Raw genomic sequence first — 21,020 nt, 5'->3', positions numbered from 1 at the left:
TTGCTGCACGGAAAGTTTATCTTGTTATCATTTATATTTTGGTGCAAGTGTTGCTGATTTGGCTTGATATATATATTATATTATATTATATTATATTATATAACTACTATATAATATATTTTAATTATATTATAATATTGAAGGGTAATTATGAAAAAAAAAAAAAAAAACTTAGAATGACCATTCCTCTCATATGAGGAAGGAATGATGATTCACTCAAAATGGGTGAATGGTCATTCCTGTTGAATGATCATTCTTTTTTTATAAATCTAACCAAACATCAAACTAGAATTTCATTCTAATCTATTTTATTCTTTTCCACCCAACCAAACACACCTTGAGGAGAATTTGTTTTCTTTTCCAATTAGAAAATATGCTCTCCAAATTTTTCTCTTTTATTTTGTATCCTTCTCTTAAAATTATATCCCCTGCCAATTTGATATATAAAGGGAGAACTATATGTGGATTGAAATCTCATAATATTTAAGAAAACGTTTATCTTTATACTCCCTTACTATGGGCGGTCCTTTAAAGTTTAACTCTATTGTTTTTTGCTAATAATATATATATATATATATTAATGCCATCTCACTCACCGTCCTTGTCATATATAAGAACTGGCAATCTGGGTAGTGACACGATGACACGACTCGAAACCCGCACGAAATTAACGGGTTTGGGTTTATCATAAATATGTCCAGGTCAAAATCAGGTCGAATCCATAAAACACGATTAAATAACGTGTCATTTTCAGGTTAACCCGCAATTGATCCGTCATAACCTGTTTATTAAACATGTCATATTTAGGTAACACGAATACACAACCCGTTTATTACCCATTTTATAAACAGGATCAAAAATAGGTTCAGAAATAGGTTAACACGACCCATTTACACCTATTTTATAAACAGGATCAAAAGTAGGTTCAGAAATAGGTTAACACGACCCATTTATCACCCATTTTATAAACGGATTGACAGGTAATCAACGGGTTGACATGACACGTTTATGACCTGTTTAATAAACGGGTTATTCGTGTCGTATCGTGTCAACCCGCCAATATACAGGTCGTGTTTGGGTTTTATATTTTGACACGATTATTAAATGGGTCGTGTTTGTGTCAGGTCTATTCGTGTCAACTAAGTAGGTCAACACGACATGAACACGACCCACCAACCCGAATTGCCACCCCTTTATATATAAAGAAGAAATTCCAGGACCCCCACTTACGGAATAAAAAGGATATGACCCTATTCTATAAGAAAAAATAGACAAATATCTTTTTATAATTGATCTTAAATTTTTACTCTTTACATTAATAATACGGTTTAGTCAAATAACTATATTAATTAAGAGAATAAAAATCTTATAACAATACATTTAAAAAAGTGAGTTTACTGATTTTCTCAATTCTATTTGAAGGATGAGTCTTATTTGAAGTAAACCATCATAAGTCCAACAGCGTGCAACCCTGTTGAGTGTTAATTGGGCAAGACTTTCTATATTGGGCTGCCAAGATTCAAATTAGGGAACATCCTGCCAGGAAAAGAAGGAAAGATACTAGGCTTCTTCGTTCACTTTACATATTCAAGTTTAGAATTTAAATTTTATTACAGTAAAAAGTTCTCAAAAACAGTTACATTTAATTTTTTTTACTATAATAAAAAACTCTCACGTAAAATTATATCTCAACTCAAATTATAAACTGAAATCAACGAACTAAACGGACCCTAAGATAACTGCTGTGCCAACCCATTGTGGTTCTCCCTCACTCTACTTGAACTCGTGTAGATTAGACTTATATGTACCACATTTGACGTCTCGTTATTATTTTGATGCGAAAATTAAATTTTCAAGAATGGAGGTGTATGTAAAATTCATCTTTCTAAAAGTGATGAACATCTACTACCCACTCTGGACGGTGTCCATTTTGGGCTTCAAATTCAAATGGGCCATTTCTCATTAAGCCTTTTATCGACTGACTTAATTGTGAGGAAGCCATGACAATTGACATATATTTAGTGTGAATTAGGATCTCGTATGAATGTGAAATCAGCTCAATATGCATGCTTTTCACTAATATTGGTATAATTTAACTTCACGTGAAGAAAAATTCAACATGGGCCTGCGTCCTTAATTATGCTCCAAAAGCAAGAAATTATGTCTTTGAATTAATGCACCACCTTCCTTTATGCATGCCTTGTTTAGATATTAATTTGGGGCCATGTGACAAGGTCTATGTTGCCACTTCAATACGCAATTTTTTGTGTTTTCCTTTATATAATGGACTTTCACTAATGATGCATGGCATTAGGAATCAATGTATTTACCAAAAGTACTACCAAAAATTTATTACAACGTTTAATAATAATGTCTGTTCATAATGTTTAATACAATAGAAAATATCATTAACCTCCTTCATAACGGTTGTGTTCAAAGACGTTAGGTAAGGAATACCGTTATCAACATTGTTATAATAAAGAAAACTATGATTACAGCATGAAGCGTAGATAATTAATGTGTCTAGATATTACGATGTATTAGTCACATTATGTGCTTCTCAGAACATTTTAGAGCCCTAAAATAATTGCTTGTTGCTTTTGTTTTGGGACACACTTGTCAATATAGCATGTAGGATTTATGTACAAGTATTGTTCCCTTCACTGTCAATGTTAACCTTTTCAATGACAAACGTCCACAACTGATTAACTTTTATAGGAAAAAAATAGAGAGTTTATATGAGACTGAACGTTTATCCTTTACTCTTAATAAATATCATTTTATTAGTATAATTGTTAGACTAAAAAGATTATGAATCAAGAGTGCAAGATAAAAATCTTGATCCATACACTTTTAAAGAATATTTGTCAAGATTACCCTTTATTATATCCGTTACATCTATTATTTGCATGCATACATAAACAACAAGTGGGCCCTTTTAAATTACAGATCACCTTGATGTGAAAATTAACAAGGATATCATCATTCATATTTTGATGTACCTTTTTTTATTATATAGATCACATGACACAAATTAACGGTCAATTAATAATGTGAAGTCTTAATAGATCTTGAAATCTTGAAAGTTTTACTACGGGAGAATGTATATAACGTTCGATTCTTAGGTTTTTATTTAATTAATACAAATTAACTAAGATAAAGCTAATATGAGAGACATGATAATGAAGTTTATTACTGATAAATGAAAAGTGTTTTCCACATTCTTTGATGATGGCTCTTCAGACAAGGAATGGAGAAAAGATGGGAATCCAATTATCTACTTTTTGGGGTGTTGCCTTATAATTGAAGGAACACAAAGAGAGAGGCTTTCTAGATGGGTGAGATCATTATGCCATGGAAAGCCAACGTCTGCCCCTAAAACGTTGGTTTGATTGTCACTAAGACAATGATAGGCACAGAAAGTAGAGCACTTCCTCATCAGTTGAAGATTACAGTTGAAGGAATAGTAGTTTTGTAGGGCGTGCAAAGGCCCTAATGAATACAACTTCCTCAGTTCCTTATCCCCTCTCCTCTTTTTTTTTTTTTTCTTTTTTTTTTTTCTAACGGCCAAATTTGTTAGAATGGCTCCTTAATTAGGAAAATTCTATGATAGAGTAGGGAAAGAAAAGAAAACAAACGAAAATTTTACAATAATATATAAAAAAAAAATACATTACCGTTAATTAAGATTCTGTTTTGAACGATCATATATGTATCAAGGTTATGATCAATCTAACATATATATATCATACACATGCTCATGGAAAGCTTTAAAATAATACTACCTTATATCTTCATCAAGTTTCTTGAAATTGTTGTACCTATTCTAATATCATACGAGTGAGTCTAAATGAATTTAACGATTAACAACTATGTCTCATCAAAGATTAATCTCGCAGAATTCTCCTTATAATTAATAATCAGCTATCACCGATTTAAAAAAGAAAAAAAAAAAAAAAAGGAAAAGACGAATAAGTTCACTGATCATGTCCTTGTTCATTATTGTTTTGAAGGAAGAAAAATAGTTCTACCTTTATTTAAGCCTATTAATATTAAACTCGATTGCTTATATATCCATATATTGTACTAGAATGAGACAGATTCTAATAGGGACGTTATATGCATAAAGTTCTACTTCTGACGAAGAAACCGTATATATAAAAGTTTTTTCACAAAACTATATGATATAATAGACAGGTTTTTGATGCAGACATTTTTTGGGGCACGTTAATTTGTTGCCTTGCCCAGATGTCTATTATGCCCCCATTAATATGTCTATTAGCAGCACTTGCGCACTGTCCAATGCATTGTCATGATGATGAAACTATGACTTAAGAAGCTCTATATATAACTATGTCAAAATGCTTTCTCAGTGAAAATCATGTATATATATTCTTGTTGCGCATATCATAATCCGCATGATATGTTCTTCCAAAGAATTATAAGTGTTGCTGTTAGAAATGTTTTATGTAAAAATTCATGTCGTTTCTCAATTTATTATTATTATTATTATTATTATTAAAATCACATCGCATGAACTAATTAGGAACTATCTTTGAAAAAATGTACAGCATGATCTTAAAGTGATCGGACATAGGATTCAACAAAGAATCTTCGCCGAATGTATCGCTATATGGACAATAAAATACGAGGTAATAAGTATATATATGGACAAACAAAAGAAAACTTCATTTAATTATAGAAGAAATTTTTATGGTAAGGATGTAAAAATTACTCTCTATTCACAAGTTTTAATTAGATCACATTAGAAATATATAAATAATAAAACGAGTATTTAGATTTAAGAGTACCTAATAAGAATATCATGGGTACGGTAAAATTATTGTAAAACATTCAAAGTCGTTACATTGAGCGTAAAGTAGTTGATCGAGTATTCAATATTACATTGAAAACTAAAGTTTATGTGCCTTGCTTTTATTTACAGTTCTCGTATTATAACCCTTTTCCCATTATTTTCACCAAATCACGTTGAGCACAAATAATTAAAATATATTAATTAAAATGAATGCTTTTGTTCTCACACCAGAATAATTTAATAAGGCTCTGTTCATTTCGCTAGTTCAAATTATAACTCAAGTTTTTATTACAGTATTTTTTCTCGTAAAAATTCAATTGTGACTTTTTTATTATAGTATTTTCTTTCACATGAATTCACTTTTTAATTAAATTCTCAACTCAAACAAACAAGCGAAATGAACAGGGCGAGCTGAAACTTATCAACACATAATTTTTTAAATTCCAGCAACAAAAGTTAATTATAAGGGACTTTCTCTTGTGTTCTCTCTTTTTTAGGAATACTGTTATTTTTAATTTATTAACTGTTAAATTTATATTTATTCTGCTTAAAAGTCAAATCAGATTGAAAAATAATACAAATCTGACAATTGATAAGTAAAAAAAATTTAACACCAAAAAAATTCCTTTAATTATAAATTACTATTTTGCTTTCTAGCAAAAAAAAAATAATAAAGAAAAATAAAGAAAGAAAGAAAATTACTGTTTTGTTTAGAAAAAAAAAGAGAGAGAACCCGAAACCTTACTAATGAATAAGAGGAGTGATAATAGTCAAAGAGGCAGAATCGAACCACGTGGCCGCAATTTTCATAGGATCCAACATGGATCCTCTCTACTGTGCTACGTGAACCTTCCCACTAATTTAGGCGATGACAAAACTACGCGAGACTACCGCTCGTGAAAGTAACGACTCACTTTGACAAGGTTTATTGAAAATCAACCAATCAAATCAACTAATCATTAAATAAAACATGGGACGCAAACTCAATAAAAGTTTAAAAAACATATATTTATTTACTGCGAAGTGGAAAGCGTACGATGCAGATTCTCGGTGGCGCGTGCAAAAAAAGAACTAGCACAGAGAGAATATTCTAGGCGAAGTGACAGATACGAGTTTTGCTTAACGGAATCGCTCGCCACCGACGTTAACGGTAGAAGGATCTCTAGACCTTGGCTGCAATGAAAGTTTGACGGCGAGAAACGGCGTGTGATACTTTGCTCAGATAATATGACGGGTCTGTGACGGCGACACCTGTGCGTGGCGCACCGACGCATTTTCTCGCGGACCCCATGCTCAACCACGACGCATGGGGTCCACTGCTGTCACGTGGACCGCCACCCACTCAGCCGATCGAGTGGTCCCAATCACACGACTCGTGTCCATTTCATAATCTATTCTTTCCTTCCTACGTGCCGTTATTTTGTCTCAAATCTACAACTTTTTTTAAGCATAATTTTTTGTTGATTTTTTTGAATTATGAGAAGTTGCCTTCTTCTTTAAATGCCTTTTTCTTTAAACAAACAGTTAGATAAGTTCTTTGATAGAGTTAAAAATAGATATTTTATAGTGTGCACTTATTTATATGTATATTATATAGGAAAAAAGTCAAGAGTGTAGGTTATAGATCCCGTTTATTTTATCGATTTGAATTTTATTACAGTAAAAAAATTCTAAAAAATAGTCATATTTAATAAAAAACTCTCACGTAAAGCACATCTTAATTCGAATTAAAAACTCGAATCAGCGAACTAAACGGACCCTTTAGTTCTTAAACTATGGGTGATGAATTTGTTTTCGACACTTTATCGTGAAATTCAGTGTAGGGTTGTACCTGTAATCTCTCTAGAATATGTAGTTTTCAACCACAACTTTTATCAATTTTCCTTAATTTTGTATATTTGTTTAGGTGATCTTCTGTAATTTTGAGGGGATCTACTATAAATATACAGAGTCCACACCATACTGTAATGCATTTTTCTTTATTTCACCTATAATAGAATTTTCTAAAACAAATAATATGTTAGCTTATTTATGAGAAAATACAAAAAAAAAAAAAAAAACTATCATCGTTTGGGTTATCGTTTGGGTTCGGGTAATATGAATGTTTGTTACAAACATTAATTGAAAAAAAAAAAAAAAGACATTAATCATTAATGAGATCGAAGCGATTTAAGAAAACGTCAGTATTCTTAGATTTATGTAAGCTTAAATATTGTCAATATGCTAGTGATGTTAGTCTCACACGTTTTACTTGTTAAATAGACATTTCATTTGTCGAACATGTGATCATTAATGGTACACCGAAATAATGATATCTCCTATATATATATATATATATATATATATCCATGACAAGCAAAGGGATGAGACCACTATTGCAATAAATTCTGTTAGATTGTTGCTTTGAAACAAATACCTAAAACATTTAAAGCAACATAATTCTTTGCAAACTAAGGCCAAGAAGAATTAAAAGAAACGAAGAATGGAATCTAGTACTAGTAATGCTTTGAAAGCTCGAGGAACACTAGTTTCTGAGATGACAGGTCACACTTATAAAGAAGATTTTGACCATGATGCTGTAACCAGCCAGTGATTAAGGGGGAATGCGTGTTGCGTTTTAATTTGGTCCTTATATAGCATAAAAGAATGTGCCTAACATTTGCCACCTTAAATATGGATGCACTTTGATATATGCTTTTAATCTTCTTTCTTTTGAGCGTTTATATGGACAAAGATTTTAGGTATGGTGTAACTCATAAGTGGGACCTCCCAAAGTAGGTCCCACTAACCCTACATATTTCTGTTTTTTCATGCAGAAAATACAGTGCTCACCTGTTGTTCCTTAATAACTAGTTGAATTGGCAGTTCAAACTAACGAAATCTTGTTCGTTTTATGGGCACTAAGTTGTTTATGGGTTTTACATATATTACCAAGGTGATGTGACAAATTTTCTTCTTTTCTTGAATTTAGAGCTAAGATGATGTGACAATCACATCATCTTGAATTACAGCAAGACTAATTAACTCTGCAACTTTAATAATGTGATAATCACCATAATTGATAAATTACAATACTCAAGAGCATTACATTATTATGGTAAAATTAATAATAAAGGGTAATATTATGGCTATTAAGTTGTTCAATAAATTGCCGGTCCGATAAGTTAAACGACAAGATATAAGGTGAGATCGGGTTAGATTTGTGAATTACTTACGGATTCGATCCTGCATTATATAAGAAAGATTTATTTACCAAATTTGAATACTAAATGATGCGTTGATGTTAGATTTAGATTTTCCGACGTGAACATCATGTTGGTTGGGACATTTGCTTCAGGTGAAACTACACTATAAAAATAGAAAAAAACCGGGTGCTCTCTAAAGAGACTGCAATGCTTAAGTCAAACATGAGTTTTAGGGAAAAGTGAGCCAAAACTCATTGTCGAGTGATGAAGAGCATCAACGGAAGTGCATTAATGCTTCTAGCGGCGAGATTAGATGGAATGCTGGCTTGACTAGAGCCCTAATATATGGCACCGATGTTACTAAGCACCATCCACTGATAAAATGTGGGTCTTGCAATGTGTGACTCATATATGAGACTCACTTTTTATAAGTGCTGGTGTTTAACACCGGTGGTGTCTTTAAACATTTTTTGCCTAAGGTAAAAGAGAGCTGGGAAAAATCTTAAAGAGAGCCACCTTCTTAGGCGTTGAGTGTAGTACATGCACGAGTCACTTGCCACGCAATTCGTTATTCAAATTTAGTAAAAATTTTGGTGTAAAATAACAAAATATTAATGGTTAAACAAGTTGATAAACTAAAAATGGCCATTTTTTTTTCCTTTTTATGTAAGACTAAAATCTCAGCCCATCACCCACAAAATCTGAATGAATGGGTGACATATTTTCGGGTGAATATTAAGTTGTGGATTGTGTGGAGCAAAAGTGGGCTACCTAACTGAAATAAACAAGTGCGTAATGTGCGCCAAAGTTGAGAATCAGACTAACCGGAGTGGGACTTAGGCCCCACTGTCTTCGGCTACCCAACTTCCCCATTCCCTCCACTCTTCACGCCGCGGAATGCTATTTTTCTTTTCCCTTCTTTTAAAATAATAATAATAATAATAATAATCAGAGTTAAGTACGGAAGCAAAGACTAGAGAAAAACTTTTTTTTTTTTGGAAAAAAAGGCTAGTTAAGTAGTTAGATTAGATGGTTTCATTTAGCAAAGAAAAATGCCATGTGGGTCTGATAATTAAAGATCACAACCCATTTTATAACGAAACCCCTAGTTGACTTTTTTGTGGACTATAATTCTATAACCAGTTGGAATAATTAAAGTGCACATTGGGCTTTGTGATTATTTAACTCCTAATTCATTTTTAAATGCAAAGCATTTGATAATTTAGGGGCCGTTCTTTTGTCATTTTTGAGTTAGGTAATTTAAGTGTAGATTTTGAGTTGAGTTTGAATTATAACTTGAGTTGAAGTTATAATTTGAGTTTGTATTTTGTTGTGTACATTTGAGTTATGATTTGAGATAATAATCTTTTTGAGTTTGTATTTGAGTGAGTCAAAACTTGAATTTGTATTTATATAGTATTTTAATAAAAACTCAATACTGATGAAAAATTTTAATAGGGTATATGAGTAGGGTTTTATTTATCTTTTCGTTTTCAACACATATAAAGAAAAATCATCTCAATCAGAATTAAAACAAAAAAGTTATAGTATTTTTAAGAATAGAAAAAATATTATTTATTAATTTGAGTTCGAATTTCTCGAGTTGAAGGAGAAACTTAAACTCAAATTTTAATCTCAAACTTAAATTTAAACTCGAGTTCAAACTTAAAAGAATATAAATTTAAATAAAATTATAATTTTAAATTATTTTTTTAAGTTTTTAACTCAATAAACCCTTGAACAGCCGCGGTTTAGAGTTGTTTCATTCACTCATTTGTTTAAAGCAAAAAAGAAACTGCCACGTCCTTTCTTTTGTGATATTGAATCCGCGGGAACCAATCTGTTAGCGCCAATCAAGAAATTCTTTTATTTTTCTTTCTTTTAATTTTTCATTATGTGTTCTTTCTGAATAGCAATTAAAAATTCTTGTGAGCCATCGAAAGAGCATATTGCTTAAGTGGCATGTTTTGATTGGATAGAAGAGCAGTCAAAATCATGCTTGAACTTTATGGTCAAAGTTATGCTTCCAATGTCTTTGTGATGTTTTTGCGGTTCTAAAAAAAATAAGAATAAAAATAAAAATTATGACACCCCCGCCAACAGGGAATACTAGATTTTTTTTTTTTGTTTTTTTTGTTTTTGTTGCTAATCAACAAGGGAATACTAGTTAAAACTTAAAAGTTATTATTTTTTTTTTTCACGTTAAAAAATTTCTCAAAGCATGCATGGATTTCGTACCTACAGATTTTCGCTTTTTGACTATAAATGTTGCTTAAACTACAGAGAATTCTTCAAATATATCCGTTACATTTCATGAAACATAATTGTTTAACTTGCTAGAATATTACGTTATTACAAAATGAAGCAATCTAATCTAGAAGTGTTCATTTACATCTAGCATGTTATAGTCCAGCATTTAATGTATAAGATACTTCTCGTTTTTTGCCAAATTTGCGAACAGAAAATGTAATTTAAGAAGAAGCTAAGCAGAAGGTGTGTGTAAAAGAGGAATATTATATATTTCCTGTATCTTAATTAATAACAAGTTTATTTATTTACCCATTCACAGGCATTAGAAGAATAAATTGAGGCATTATTTATTTTATCGATTTAAATTTTTAATTTCAATTTTATAATAATTAAATTTTTTTATAAAAAATTATATCTAATTTTTTCTACTATAATAAAAATTTATCACATAAAATTATATCTTAATTTAAATTTAAATTATAAATCAACGAAAAAATAGCACAATTTTCCGTGGGATTAGTGATTTTTCTATATTAGGGTCACATAGAAGCCTGAGTCAGAATTATCAGAGTAGTTCAATGCGGACTGGAAAGAGCCAAAAGCAATAGTGTATTGTGATGGAGCTTCAACTGACAGCTGGTATTTGAGATCTTACGAGGCAGAGATAACAGATCTACTGGAAGCTAATGCTGGAGAGAGAGAGAGAGAGCAGTCTAAGACAAAAAAGGTGGCAAGGGAAGATGGTGACAAAGGAAAGGGTGATAAATAAGATGATAGATACTGGGCCGTTTAGTTCGCTAATTTGAGTTTTTAATTCGAGTTGAGAAGTAATTTTATGTGAGAATTTTTTACTGTAGCAAAAAAGTTAGATGTGATTGTTTGTGAGAATTTTTTACTGTAGCAAAACTCAAATTTTAAATTCGAATCAGTGAAATAAACGGGGCCCATATAATTAAGAAAGAGTTCCACATTTTCATGCTCACATGACCCAAAAACAGCCAAAAAGAAATTGGAGCTTTATGAAAATTAGAAGGCAGGAAAAAATGGCCTACGGGTTTGAACCATTCCGTTCGTATCAAATTTTGTTAATTTTACATATATTTTTTAGCATGATATGAATTTGATCAGATTTAAAATTCCAAGCCATGAGCTACTTTTAATATGATAAGAATACCTTATTGTATAAAACTCCAGAAATTTAAAGGAGGAAAGAAAAGGGTTTGGGGGTTCACATGGAAAAGGTACGGCATGTCATGCCTTGATGCCTTTGTGAAAAGCCAGCTCCAAGACAAAGCGGCAAATGGGGAATGATGTGGTGTAGGTGTAGCTTCCCCCACTTTTTTTTTTCTTTTTTTTTTTTTTTCCACCGTAAGTACTTGTGACAATCTCCCAGTAAAGTCACCAAAAAAAAAAAAAAAAATCTCCTGCGCAAGTCAAACGCCCTTAATTCAGCACAAAAAGTTGATTAATAAAAAGCCTTGATAGTAATGTTAGATAATAGATATATCGATCCATTCTCTTAGTGGCACAAAATGTATTTAGAGTTGTCACATAACAGTTTAAGTGCTATTTAGTCTTAACTAGATTTGTTCTCCCGATTACTTATAAAAGAGAAAAAAAAAAAGTGAAATAAGAAATACGTACATAAATTAGATTTTTGCGCTTGGATTGCTTCATTAAAAAAAAGTGAATAAATAAATAAATAAAATAACCGGTTTAATCTTCACTAGGTAATGCACCGACCATTTTTAGCTTAGGCAATAGGCACTAAACGAAATTAGGGCCTAAAAGCAAAGGAGCACTAGCAATAACAAGGAAATAACCTCAACGAGTACACTTTACAAGATTCCATAAAAACTGTATTTAATTAAGGCTAACTAACTGTATAAAGCCCGTTAATTTTACTGACCTCTTCCCCTTTTGCACTATTTGACAGTTTTCTCTTTTTTAGTCCCCCTTTCTTTTGTGCTTCGCAGCCACGCAGTGACGACTCTCGACACTTGTGGACTGTAAACAACTGAAATCTGTATACATATACATATATATCTATAAACACACTCACACACACACACACACACATATATATATATATATATATATTGCGTCTCTGTCAAGAGTCCCTCAGAAATGGACCCTCTTGCTGTTTCTCTCTAAGTCTAAACCAACCACATTTTCTCTCTCTTTCTTCTTCTGCATTTTTCCAATTTCATTCATTCTCTTCTTAGTGATCTCAGAGAGAGAGAGAGAAACAGTGAAAATGGAGATCAGTGTTCGAAAGTTTTGGTTGTTCATTTGCTTGGTTTTAGTTGTGGGTTCAGAGCTGATTCAATGTAATGTAACGTATGATAGAAAGGCCATTGTGATAAATGGGCAAAGAAGAATTCTCTTCTCTGGTTCCATTCATTACCCCAGAAGCACTCCTGAGGTTAATTTCCAAATTTTCTGTTCTTTCCTATTTCCTTTTCTTTTCTTTTTGTGGATCCTTTTATGATTTTTTTTTTTTTTTTTTTTTTTTTCTTTTTTTTTTTTTGGGTCCTTTTTTTTTTTTTTTTTTTTTTTTTTTTTTTTTTTAAAGATGTGGGAAGATCTGATACAGAAGGCGAAAGATGGAGGTCTAGATGTGGTTGAAACCTACGTTTTCTGGAATGTGCACGAGCCTTCTCCTGGCAATGTACTTCTTTTTTTTTTTTTTTTTTGGTTTTTCTTCTTGCTCTGTTTTTTTCCTCTTCTCTCTCTAAATTCACTTTGGACTTTTTTGTGTGTGGGTTTTTAGTATAATTTTGAAGGGAGATATGATCTGGTGAGGTTCATAAAGTTGATACAGAGAGCTGGGCTCTATGCTCACCTTCGCATTGGACCTTACGTTTGTGCTGAGTGGAATTTTGGGTACTCTCTCTCTCTCTCTCTAGATTTTTTAATTTTTTAATTGTTTTTTCACTTGCTTGGTCTTGGTCATCTCCTTATTCCGAATTTAGGATTTTTTTTTTCGCCCGGCCAGTTACGTATTAGTTCTTCCTTTTTGTTCAAACTTTATTGTTACGTTTTTCATTTAGTTTAAGAATTTTTATTTGACCCGAATTTTTCCTAAAATATACAATTTTCAAAGCTAAAATTCTCTAATTCTTGTTCTTTGTAGAGGCTTCCCCGTTTGGCTAAAGTATGTTCCTGGGATCAGCTTCAGAACAGACAATGAGCCTTTCAAGGTTTTTTTTCACCTTCAGATTTTTTATATTTATTTTTTTTTAATTTTATAATTTGCTTCAGAAATTCTTGTGCTCTACTATTTAGCATTATTATCAGTTGCATTTACTTAAAAACCTTATGTGTTGCAGAGGGCAATGCAAGGGTTCACTGAAAAGATTGTGGGAATGATGAAGAAGGAGAACTTATTCGAGTCCCAGGGTGGGCCCATTATACTCTCTCAGGTATGAACTTCATATGTGCAAGTACTTTTTTTCTTTTAAATGGGAAATGTTAAATTCTTACCATATTCAACCTAATTTGTAAAAATTGTGTTGTTTTTGAATAATACAGTAGAAGGGTCTAGTTAAGTTTAGTTACAGAGGCAGTGAAACTATTATTCCAAGTCAATTGCAATAACAATGTGCTTTTTTGGGTTCAGATTGAAAATGAATATGGTGTGCAAAGTAAGTTATTTGGGGCCCCTGCTCATAATTACATGACTTGGGCTGCAAAAATGGCTGTCGGCTTGAAAACTGGAGTGCCGTGGGTTATGTGCAAGGAAGAAGATGCCCCAGATCCAGTGGTAAGCTTTCCAACCATCTCTAATCCATTCTCATCTTAGGCTTATTAAGTGATACATTTTTCAATCAATTTGTTAATGATTATACATTATCTTTATGGAGAATTCTTTGATAGGGTCACAATTTTTAACATCAGATTTTCATCAAGTTCTGTAAATCTGTAGTACTTTTTTTAATCTAATATGATTTTAATGTTACAGTTGAAAACTGTCGTATCACAGAATTCTCCCTTTTGCTTGTGTTTTGATTCTTCCTTATAAGTTGCATTTCATTTACATTGGTGAAAATCTGCTTGCGGCTACTTTTGGCAGATAAACACATGTAATGGTTTCTACTGTGATACCTTCTCTCCTAACAAGCCTTACAAACCTACAATATGGACAGAGGCTTGGAGTGGATGGTATGTTGTATTATGAATCTTTCTTTGTAATCTTGACTTAATGATTGAAGAGCATTTGGTGATAGATACTACTTTCCTTTTTTGTTTTGTGTCTGGAAATTATAAAGGTTCAATGAATTCGGTGGTCCACTTCATCATCGACCGGTTCAAGATTTGGCATTTGCTGTTACTCGATTCATACAAAGAGGAGGATCCTTTGTTAACTACTACATGGTCAGTTTTTCTCAACGTGTTTCTGAGAAGAATTATACTGAACTAAAGTAGGCAATTATTGATAGAATTCCAAGAGCAACAGAAAAGGAATGTGATTCTTATTTCTTCTTTCTACGTGAAATAGTATCATGGAGGTACGAATTTTGGACGTACAGCTGGTGGGCCTTTCATCACAACTAGCTATGACTATGATGCTCCACTGGATGAATATGGTGAGAATCGAAATATGAGATTAATTTCCAAAAGTAATTTAGTATTGTGATGACGTACCTAACTATCGTGCTACAAAATTTTGCAGGTTTGATCAGACAGCCAAAGTATGGTCATCTTAAGGAACTTCACAGAGCAATTAAGATGTGCGAGCGAGCTCTAGTTTCAGCTGATCCTGTTATTACGTCTTTGGGGAGTTATCAACAGGTTTTTAGCTCATAATTTCTTAAGCTCCAAGCTTTTTGGGCTGTAGATAATTGAATATTGCTTACTGACTCCAGGCTATTTCTTTTGCAATTCTAGGCTCATTTGTACACTTCAGAATCTGGAGATTGTGCTGCTTTTCTCTCGAATTATGATACAAAGTCAGCAACGAGAGTGTTGTTCAATAACATGCATTATAACTTGCCTCCTTGGTCCATCAGCATCCTCCCTGACTGTAGAAATGTAGTTTTTAACACTGCAAAGGTATAAATTTTTGAAATCTATATGGAGTTTGACGTTGAATTGCATCTGAGCTCAATTTCTGAGACATTTTGTATAATCCCACTTTCACAATTTCTACAACATTAGAGAGCTGAAAACTTTCCGGAGTAACAATGTCTGTCATTTCTTCTCCTTAGGTGGGAGTTCAAACATCAAAGATGGAAATGTTGCCAACAAATACACAAATGTTCTCATGGGAGAGTTTCAATGAGGACCTTTCTTCTATCGATGACAGCTCGTCATTCACAGCTCCTGGTCTCTTGGAACAGATAAATGTAACGAGAGACACTAGTGATTACTTGTGGTACATTACTAGGTGAGACTTGATTGCCCGACTCTTATCAAATGTTTTGTTGCGATGTTTGATGGTTGCTTAATTTCCTCATTTTTCTGCTTCTACAAGTTTTCCTAATGCTTAAAAGGAAATTGAATATTAATATATTTTCGTATTTGAATAAGATGTTACCCACATTAGATTAGATATTAAAGTAGAGGTTATGGTAGATATGAATCATATCACAGCAATCCCTTTGTTTCTTAATGTGAATGCAGTGTGGGTATCAGCGCATCCGAATCCTTCTTGCACAAAGGAGAACTTCCCACTCTCATTGTTCAATCAACAGGCCATGCTGTGCATGTCTTCATTAACGGACAGCTTTCAGGTACAACTTTGATTCACTTGCATGGATTTCGTATTATCCAATTAGGGCTTTACACTTAAATTCTGTTTCATAACAGGTTCTGCCTTTGGATCAAGGGAGAGCAGGAGATTCAGATATACTGGAAAGGTTAATCTACATGCTGGAACAAACAGAATTGCACTACTAAGTGTTGCTGTTGGATTACCAGTTAGTTCACTTTCCTTGAACCTCATTAATTCTCTTTGTTTTGTTCTATACTTGTGATGCAATAACATGTTGTTCAAACTTGGATTAGTTGCCGTTAGGATTTTCTGGCCTAGATTATATGATCCAGGTAAAGATCAAGTGTAAGAAAAGCCTAGTCATGGAAACTATAATGTAGACTGTCATTCTTCTAGTCCTAGTGATTTTTTTTTTTTTTTTTTTAGAAGGCAAAACTCCAAGATCTTTGCATAAATCTCTAATTTTTCTTAGAATTTGTTCTTTTATTTAGTAATGACCTAGAGTTACTGGTTCTTTTTGTTCAAGAATGTGGGAGGACATTATGAGACATGGAGCACAGGAATCCTTGGTCCAGTTGTGCTACATGGACTTGACCAGGGAAAATGGGACTTATCCTGGCAGAAGTGGACCTATCAGGTACCTAAATTAACATTGATAATCACATTACCTTGACACTTGTTCAAAAATATATATTCCCTCATGGTGCCAACTCTCTAAACAGGTTGGGCTGAAAGGAGAGTCCAAGGATCTCGTCTCTCCAAATCAATATTCCTCCGTTGAATGGATGAGCGGATCATTAGCTGCACAAAGACCGCAGCCATTGACTTGGCACAAGGTATGCAAGGACAAAATGTAGTGAGCCTTGTTTCGGAGATAGCCACAGAATTCTGAATTCTTTTAACTATGCAGACATACTTTGATGCACCTGAAGGCGATGAGCCGCTAGCTCTCGACATGGAAGGCATGGGGAAAGGACAAATATGGATCAACGGGCAGAGTATTGGGAGATACTGGACTGCTTTTGCTAACGGTAACTGCAATGAATGCAATTATGCTGGGGGCTTTAAACCCACAAAGTGTCAGTTTGGTTGCGGACAACCAACTCAAAGATGGTATGGTTGAACTTGGGAAAACTAAAATATAATTTATAGTATTGAAGTATAGTAGAAAGCTTTATCGAGTAGCTAACTGAAGCAAACATGTCATTTTCAGGTACCATGTGCCTCGGTCTTGGTTGAGGCCAACACAGAATCTCCTGGTGCTTTTTGAGGAACTTGGAGGAGATCCTTCAAGAATTTCTCTGGTGAGGAGATCGGTGTCAACTGTTTGCGCTGAAGTCACTGAGTACCACCCGACATTAAAGAATTGGCACATCGAAAGCTATGGAAAATCTGAAGAATTCCACAGTCCCAAGGTTCACCTCCGGTGTAGTAACGGCCAGGCAATTTCTTCCATCAAATTTGCCAGCTTCGGAACTCCTTTGGGAACATGTGGTAGTTACCAGCAAGGAACTTGCCATTCCGCCGCCTCATATTCTGTCATAGAGAAGGTAGTAAATCATCATATTTTGTTCCAAAATCCACTTGGTATACTTACCCTTTTCACTGAACTCTATTGAGTCTTTTTCATTGCCTATTTTCACAGAAGTGTATAGGAAAGCAAAGATGTGCAGTCACCATAGCCAATAGCAACTTTGGAGACCCGTGTCCAAACGTGTTGAAGCGGCTATCGGTCGAAGCCGTCTGTGGCCCCACAACAGTTGGAGGTGGTAATTAGGTACGAAAGAAAGAAATAGCTGTTCATCAACGTTGCATCAAATGACTTTGACTACAACACTACCAGCAAAAGCAAGCAAAGAAGAATAAAAGCAATAGTACAGAGAGAAAAAAACAATCAAAAAGCAAGTTTAGTTAGGTGGAATGCTTTTCAATTCATATTGGGTGTTTACTGTTTTTTACTGCCAAAGGGCAATTAGTTACTAATTTATGTTGCATTAGTGGGTCTCATTAGAGAAAGACATTTGTTTGTAGGGTTGTTAAAGTTTGTATATTCCTAGGGTCTCCTCCAATTGAGGTCCTTAGGTAGAGTTCAGTCATTGGCAGGCCCTGGTCCCCGGCCTTTTAACGGGATATAGGCACTGGGAAATGAGGTGGGTGTACTGTTGTCTATTGAGTGTTTTTTAATGTTTCTGTTTCATTTCTGGGGGAAAAATTATCAAAACCCCAATTAGGTTCATGTTGGGAACGGATCCTAGTGTGACCATTGTTTTTCTGTGCAGTACCTGATGAAATTTAAAGTGTCTTTTTATGTATTGTGCAATTTACATCCTGATTTTTTATTTTTTTCTTTTTCTGTTTCTGTTTCTGTTTCTTTTCTTTAAACATTTTGTAGATTGATAACTACTATAAATTGGAATGGTCAGTATGTTCAATTCATAGTTGTAGATTGTGCCCTTTTCTCGTTCGCTTGTGTATCTATCCAAATGGCAAGTTTTGAAATTGCTCAATTGTGTATAAGATGGAAAATTCTGAACCATTCAAATCAAACAGAGGTAAAAATGGTGTTCATCAAGTATTTCTCTGTTTTAGCCTAGCAAATCCCAATTGAAGTCCCTACTACTTTTATTGGATGAATTTGAAGAAGCAAATAAACAAGATTTCATTCCACACACATTCTAACTACAAAACGTTTTTCATCTTTAACCATTGGAAGAAGACAATGAATCTAGTAACGGCTACACTCCCAAGAGTCTGCTTTCCAAATACATAAACAAACATATAATATGCTTTTCATCACATAAAGACAACAAAATCCATCATATTCATACTTCATACCATATTACAATTTAAAACCAAGCATATTACAAATTTTGTAAACTAAAAGTTTACACAAATAGAGCAACATATAATGAGGTTTAAGGCCTCTAAGAGCCAAATGCAAACATAGAATGTAGAGTCATCATCAGGCTGAAGCAGAACTAGCAGTGTGCTTTGCAATAGTCTGCTGAAGTTCCTCTCTCCTTGCTCCGACCACCTTGTCCACAATAGTCCCTTCTTTCAGAAACATGAAGGTCGGCATTGCCTCCACAGCCCAATCTTGAGCGACCGGCTACACACACCGAGTTCAATATATCTTTTAAGGGAAAAAAAATATGAAAAATTAACAAAACTAAATGAAAATCTGACAGTTAAAAATCGTCTACCATAGTATCCTCTAATTTTCTACCTTCAATTCATCAACATCCACCTTGAGGAATGTGACATCCGGTAGCCTCTTTGCCAGCTCCACCAGGAACGGTGTAATGAATCGACATGGTGCACACCATGAAGCAGTGAAATCAACAACCACCTGCATCAATTGTGAGAAAAACGACATTATACATGTGTGTGTGTATATATTTCGTATTGCTGTGATATCAATCCTAAAACATCAGTCATCATGGTATATCATGCACAATATGATAATGCCAATTAGACATTTCCAATACTCAAGACTAACTTCTGATGAAGTCAAACAAATCAATTTAAACCCTTGTAGAAACAAATAGCAATACCCACCACGCAATTATTGGATGTTGATACACAGATCTCTGCTCAATTTATCTCAAGAACAATCATAACATATATGATACGACACCTTTTGGACTAAGATTTGTTCCAATCCCAAACACAAAAACTCATCCTTGGTGCTCAGAAGAAAGTACAACAGGATAAAAATGATGCTCACATTCAAAAACCATTCTTCAAAGTTCAAATCAAGAACTATTTTTCAAAATTCTTTTGTTTGTTTATCTATCCACAGAAAATTTTGGGTGTACAGTGACAAGGTAATTCAACATCGAGTAAATTGTAATAAAATTCTATCACGATTATTATTATTTTTCGGGCATGAATCTCGGATGATTATGAACCAAAATCAAAATTTAACACACCAAATCAGATAATCATAAACCATAAAATCTACGAGGAAAAAAAAGATTATTAATTTGAGATAAAAAAAATGAAATAAATAATAAATTACCAGCTTCTTAGATTCATTCCCTTTCTGAAGTTGCTCGTTCCATGCCTCAAGAGTGTGGCAACTAACCACTTGTCCCTCTTCTGCTGCCATTTTTTCTCGCCCTCAAAAGAAAGAATTTTCTCCCAAGCCAAAACGGAAATTACCCACAACAGAAAAAGAGAAAAAACGAAAAAGTAACCTTTAATCCTTTATGGGTTCCATACGACGCTTTCCGTATATTTTGGAAAATGGACCTCCGTTCAGGGCATAAATTACGAGTTTGCCATCGGTTAAATACAGTTCGGTCGGGGATTCCCATGCAACGTAAAAAAGGAAAAGGGCGCAATCCAGCTGTCTGAGTTTTTTTTTCTTCGCGACCTACAGAACAACCCCGTTATGAGGGCATAAACCCCGTAATAGTCGGGTCTACGTGAGTCCCATTAGTAAGGCTGGTAATATAGATTACGACACGATAATACGATTTAAAAATAATATGAATTTTATAAGTTAAGATTGAGAAAAAAAATGTTTAAGTCAAAATTGAATCGACCTGAAATTGATACGAAAAATATAGGTCAATTTCAAATTGAACACACTTAACCCGAACACAACACGAAACTCGTAAAAAATTAAAAAATACATATATTTTTCATTACATATTTTTGATTTTATTATGAACTTGTGATATCATGATAGTTATACTCAAAATCTTATACTATTATTTACTTAATTTCAATGGATGTTATTGTATTTTAGTGTGTTATGAATTTTAAGTTATTTCTAATATGTAAAAAAACTAAATAAAAGTATACAATTTTCATGTCAATTTCAGGTTCACGAGTCAATTTCGTGTCACGGGTTATTTTCGTATCGTGTCGTGTCAACTCGTAAAGTGGTCGTGTCGTGTTCATATTACAGTTTTTAAAAAATTTCGTGTTACGAATCGTGTTCAGGTTGACTACAAATTAAAAAAAATAATCAAAATATGACACGAACATGACACGTGATACGAATTGACACCTTTACCCATTAGTATGTTTGATGGCCTCGTTC

The 21,020-nt window shown here is 33.4% G+C and overlaps 2 protein-coding genes across 2 annotated transcripts; one reads left to right on the top strand and one right to left on the bottom strand.

Moving 5' to 3' along the window:
* The first annotated feature begins 12,328 nt into the window (after positions 1-12,328).
* On the top strand, positions 12,329-18,281 carry LOC21409460 (beta-galactosidase 3). Its single transcript, XM_010115181.2, has 19 exons — positions 12,329-12,676; positions 12,827-12,922; positions 13,025-13,137; positions 13,388-13,454; positions 13,584-13,676; positions 13,874-14,017; positions 14,327-14,415; positions 14,523-14,628; positions 14,753-14,840; positions 14,927-15,045; positions 15,142-15,306; positions 15,462-15,640; positions 15,877-15,986; positions 16,063-16,172; positions 16,494-16,604; positions 16,690-16,803; positions 16,878-17,080; positions 17,181-17,517; positions 17,613-18,281. Exons 1-19 carry the CDS (start codon positions 12,509-12,511, stop codon positions 17,742-17,744), a joined length of 2,544 nt encoding a protein of 847 aa, XP_010113483.1. The 5' UTR covers positions 12,329-12,508; the 3' UTR covers positions 17,745-18,281.
* Positions 18,282-18,722: 441 nt separating this feature from the next.
* On the bottom strand, positions 18,723-20,157 carry LOC21409459 (thioredoxin H-type). Its single transcript, XM_010115180.2, has 3 exons — positions 19,989-20,157; positions 19,194-19,316; positions 18,723-19,076 (listed from the first exon to the last, which is right to left on the bottom strand). Exons 1-3 carry the CDS (start codon positions 20,076-20,078, stop codon positions 18,930-18,932), a joined length of 360 nt encoding a protein of 119 aa, XP_010113482.1. The 5' UTR covers positions 20,079-20,157; the 3' UTR covers positions 18,723-18,929.
* Between the last annotated feature and the right edge of the window lie 863 nt (positions 20,158-21,020).

The sequence above is a fragment of the Morus notabilis genome, unplaced genomic scaffold, assembly GCF_000414095.1.
Source record: "Morus notabilis unplaced genomic scaffold, ASM41409v2 Scaffold184, whole genome shotgun sequence".
In the NCBI taxonomy this organism is placed as follows: domain Eukaryota; kingdom Viridiplantae; phylum Streptophyta; class Magnoliopsida; order Rosales; family Moraceae; genus Morus; species Morus notabilis.
The sequence above is the reverse complement of the archived record's forward strand: the minus strand, read 5'-3'. Positions and strand labels throughout refer to the sequence as shown.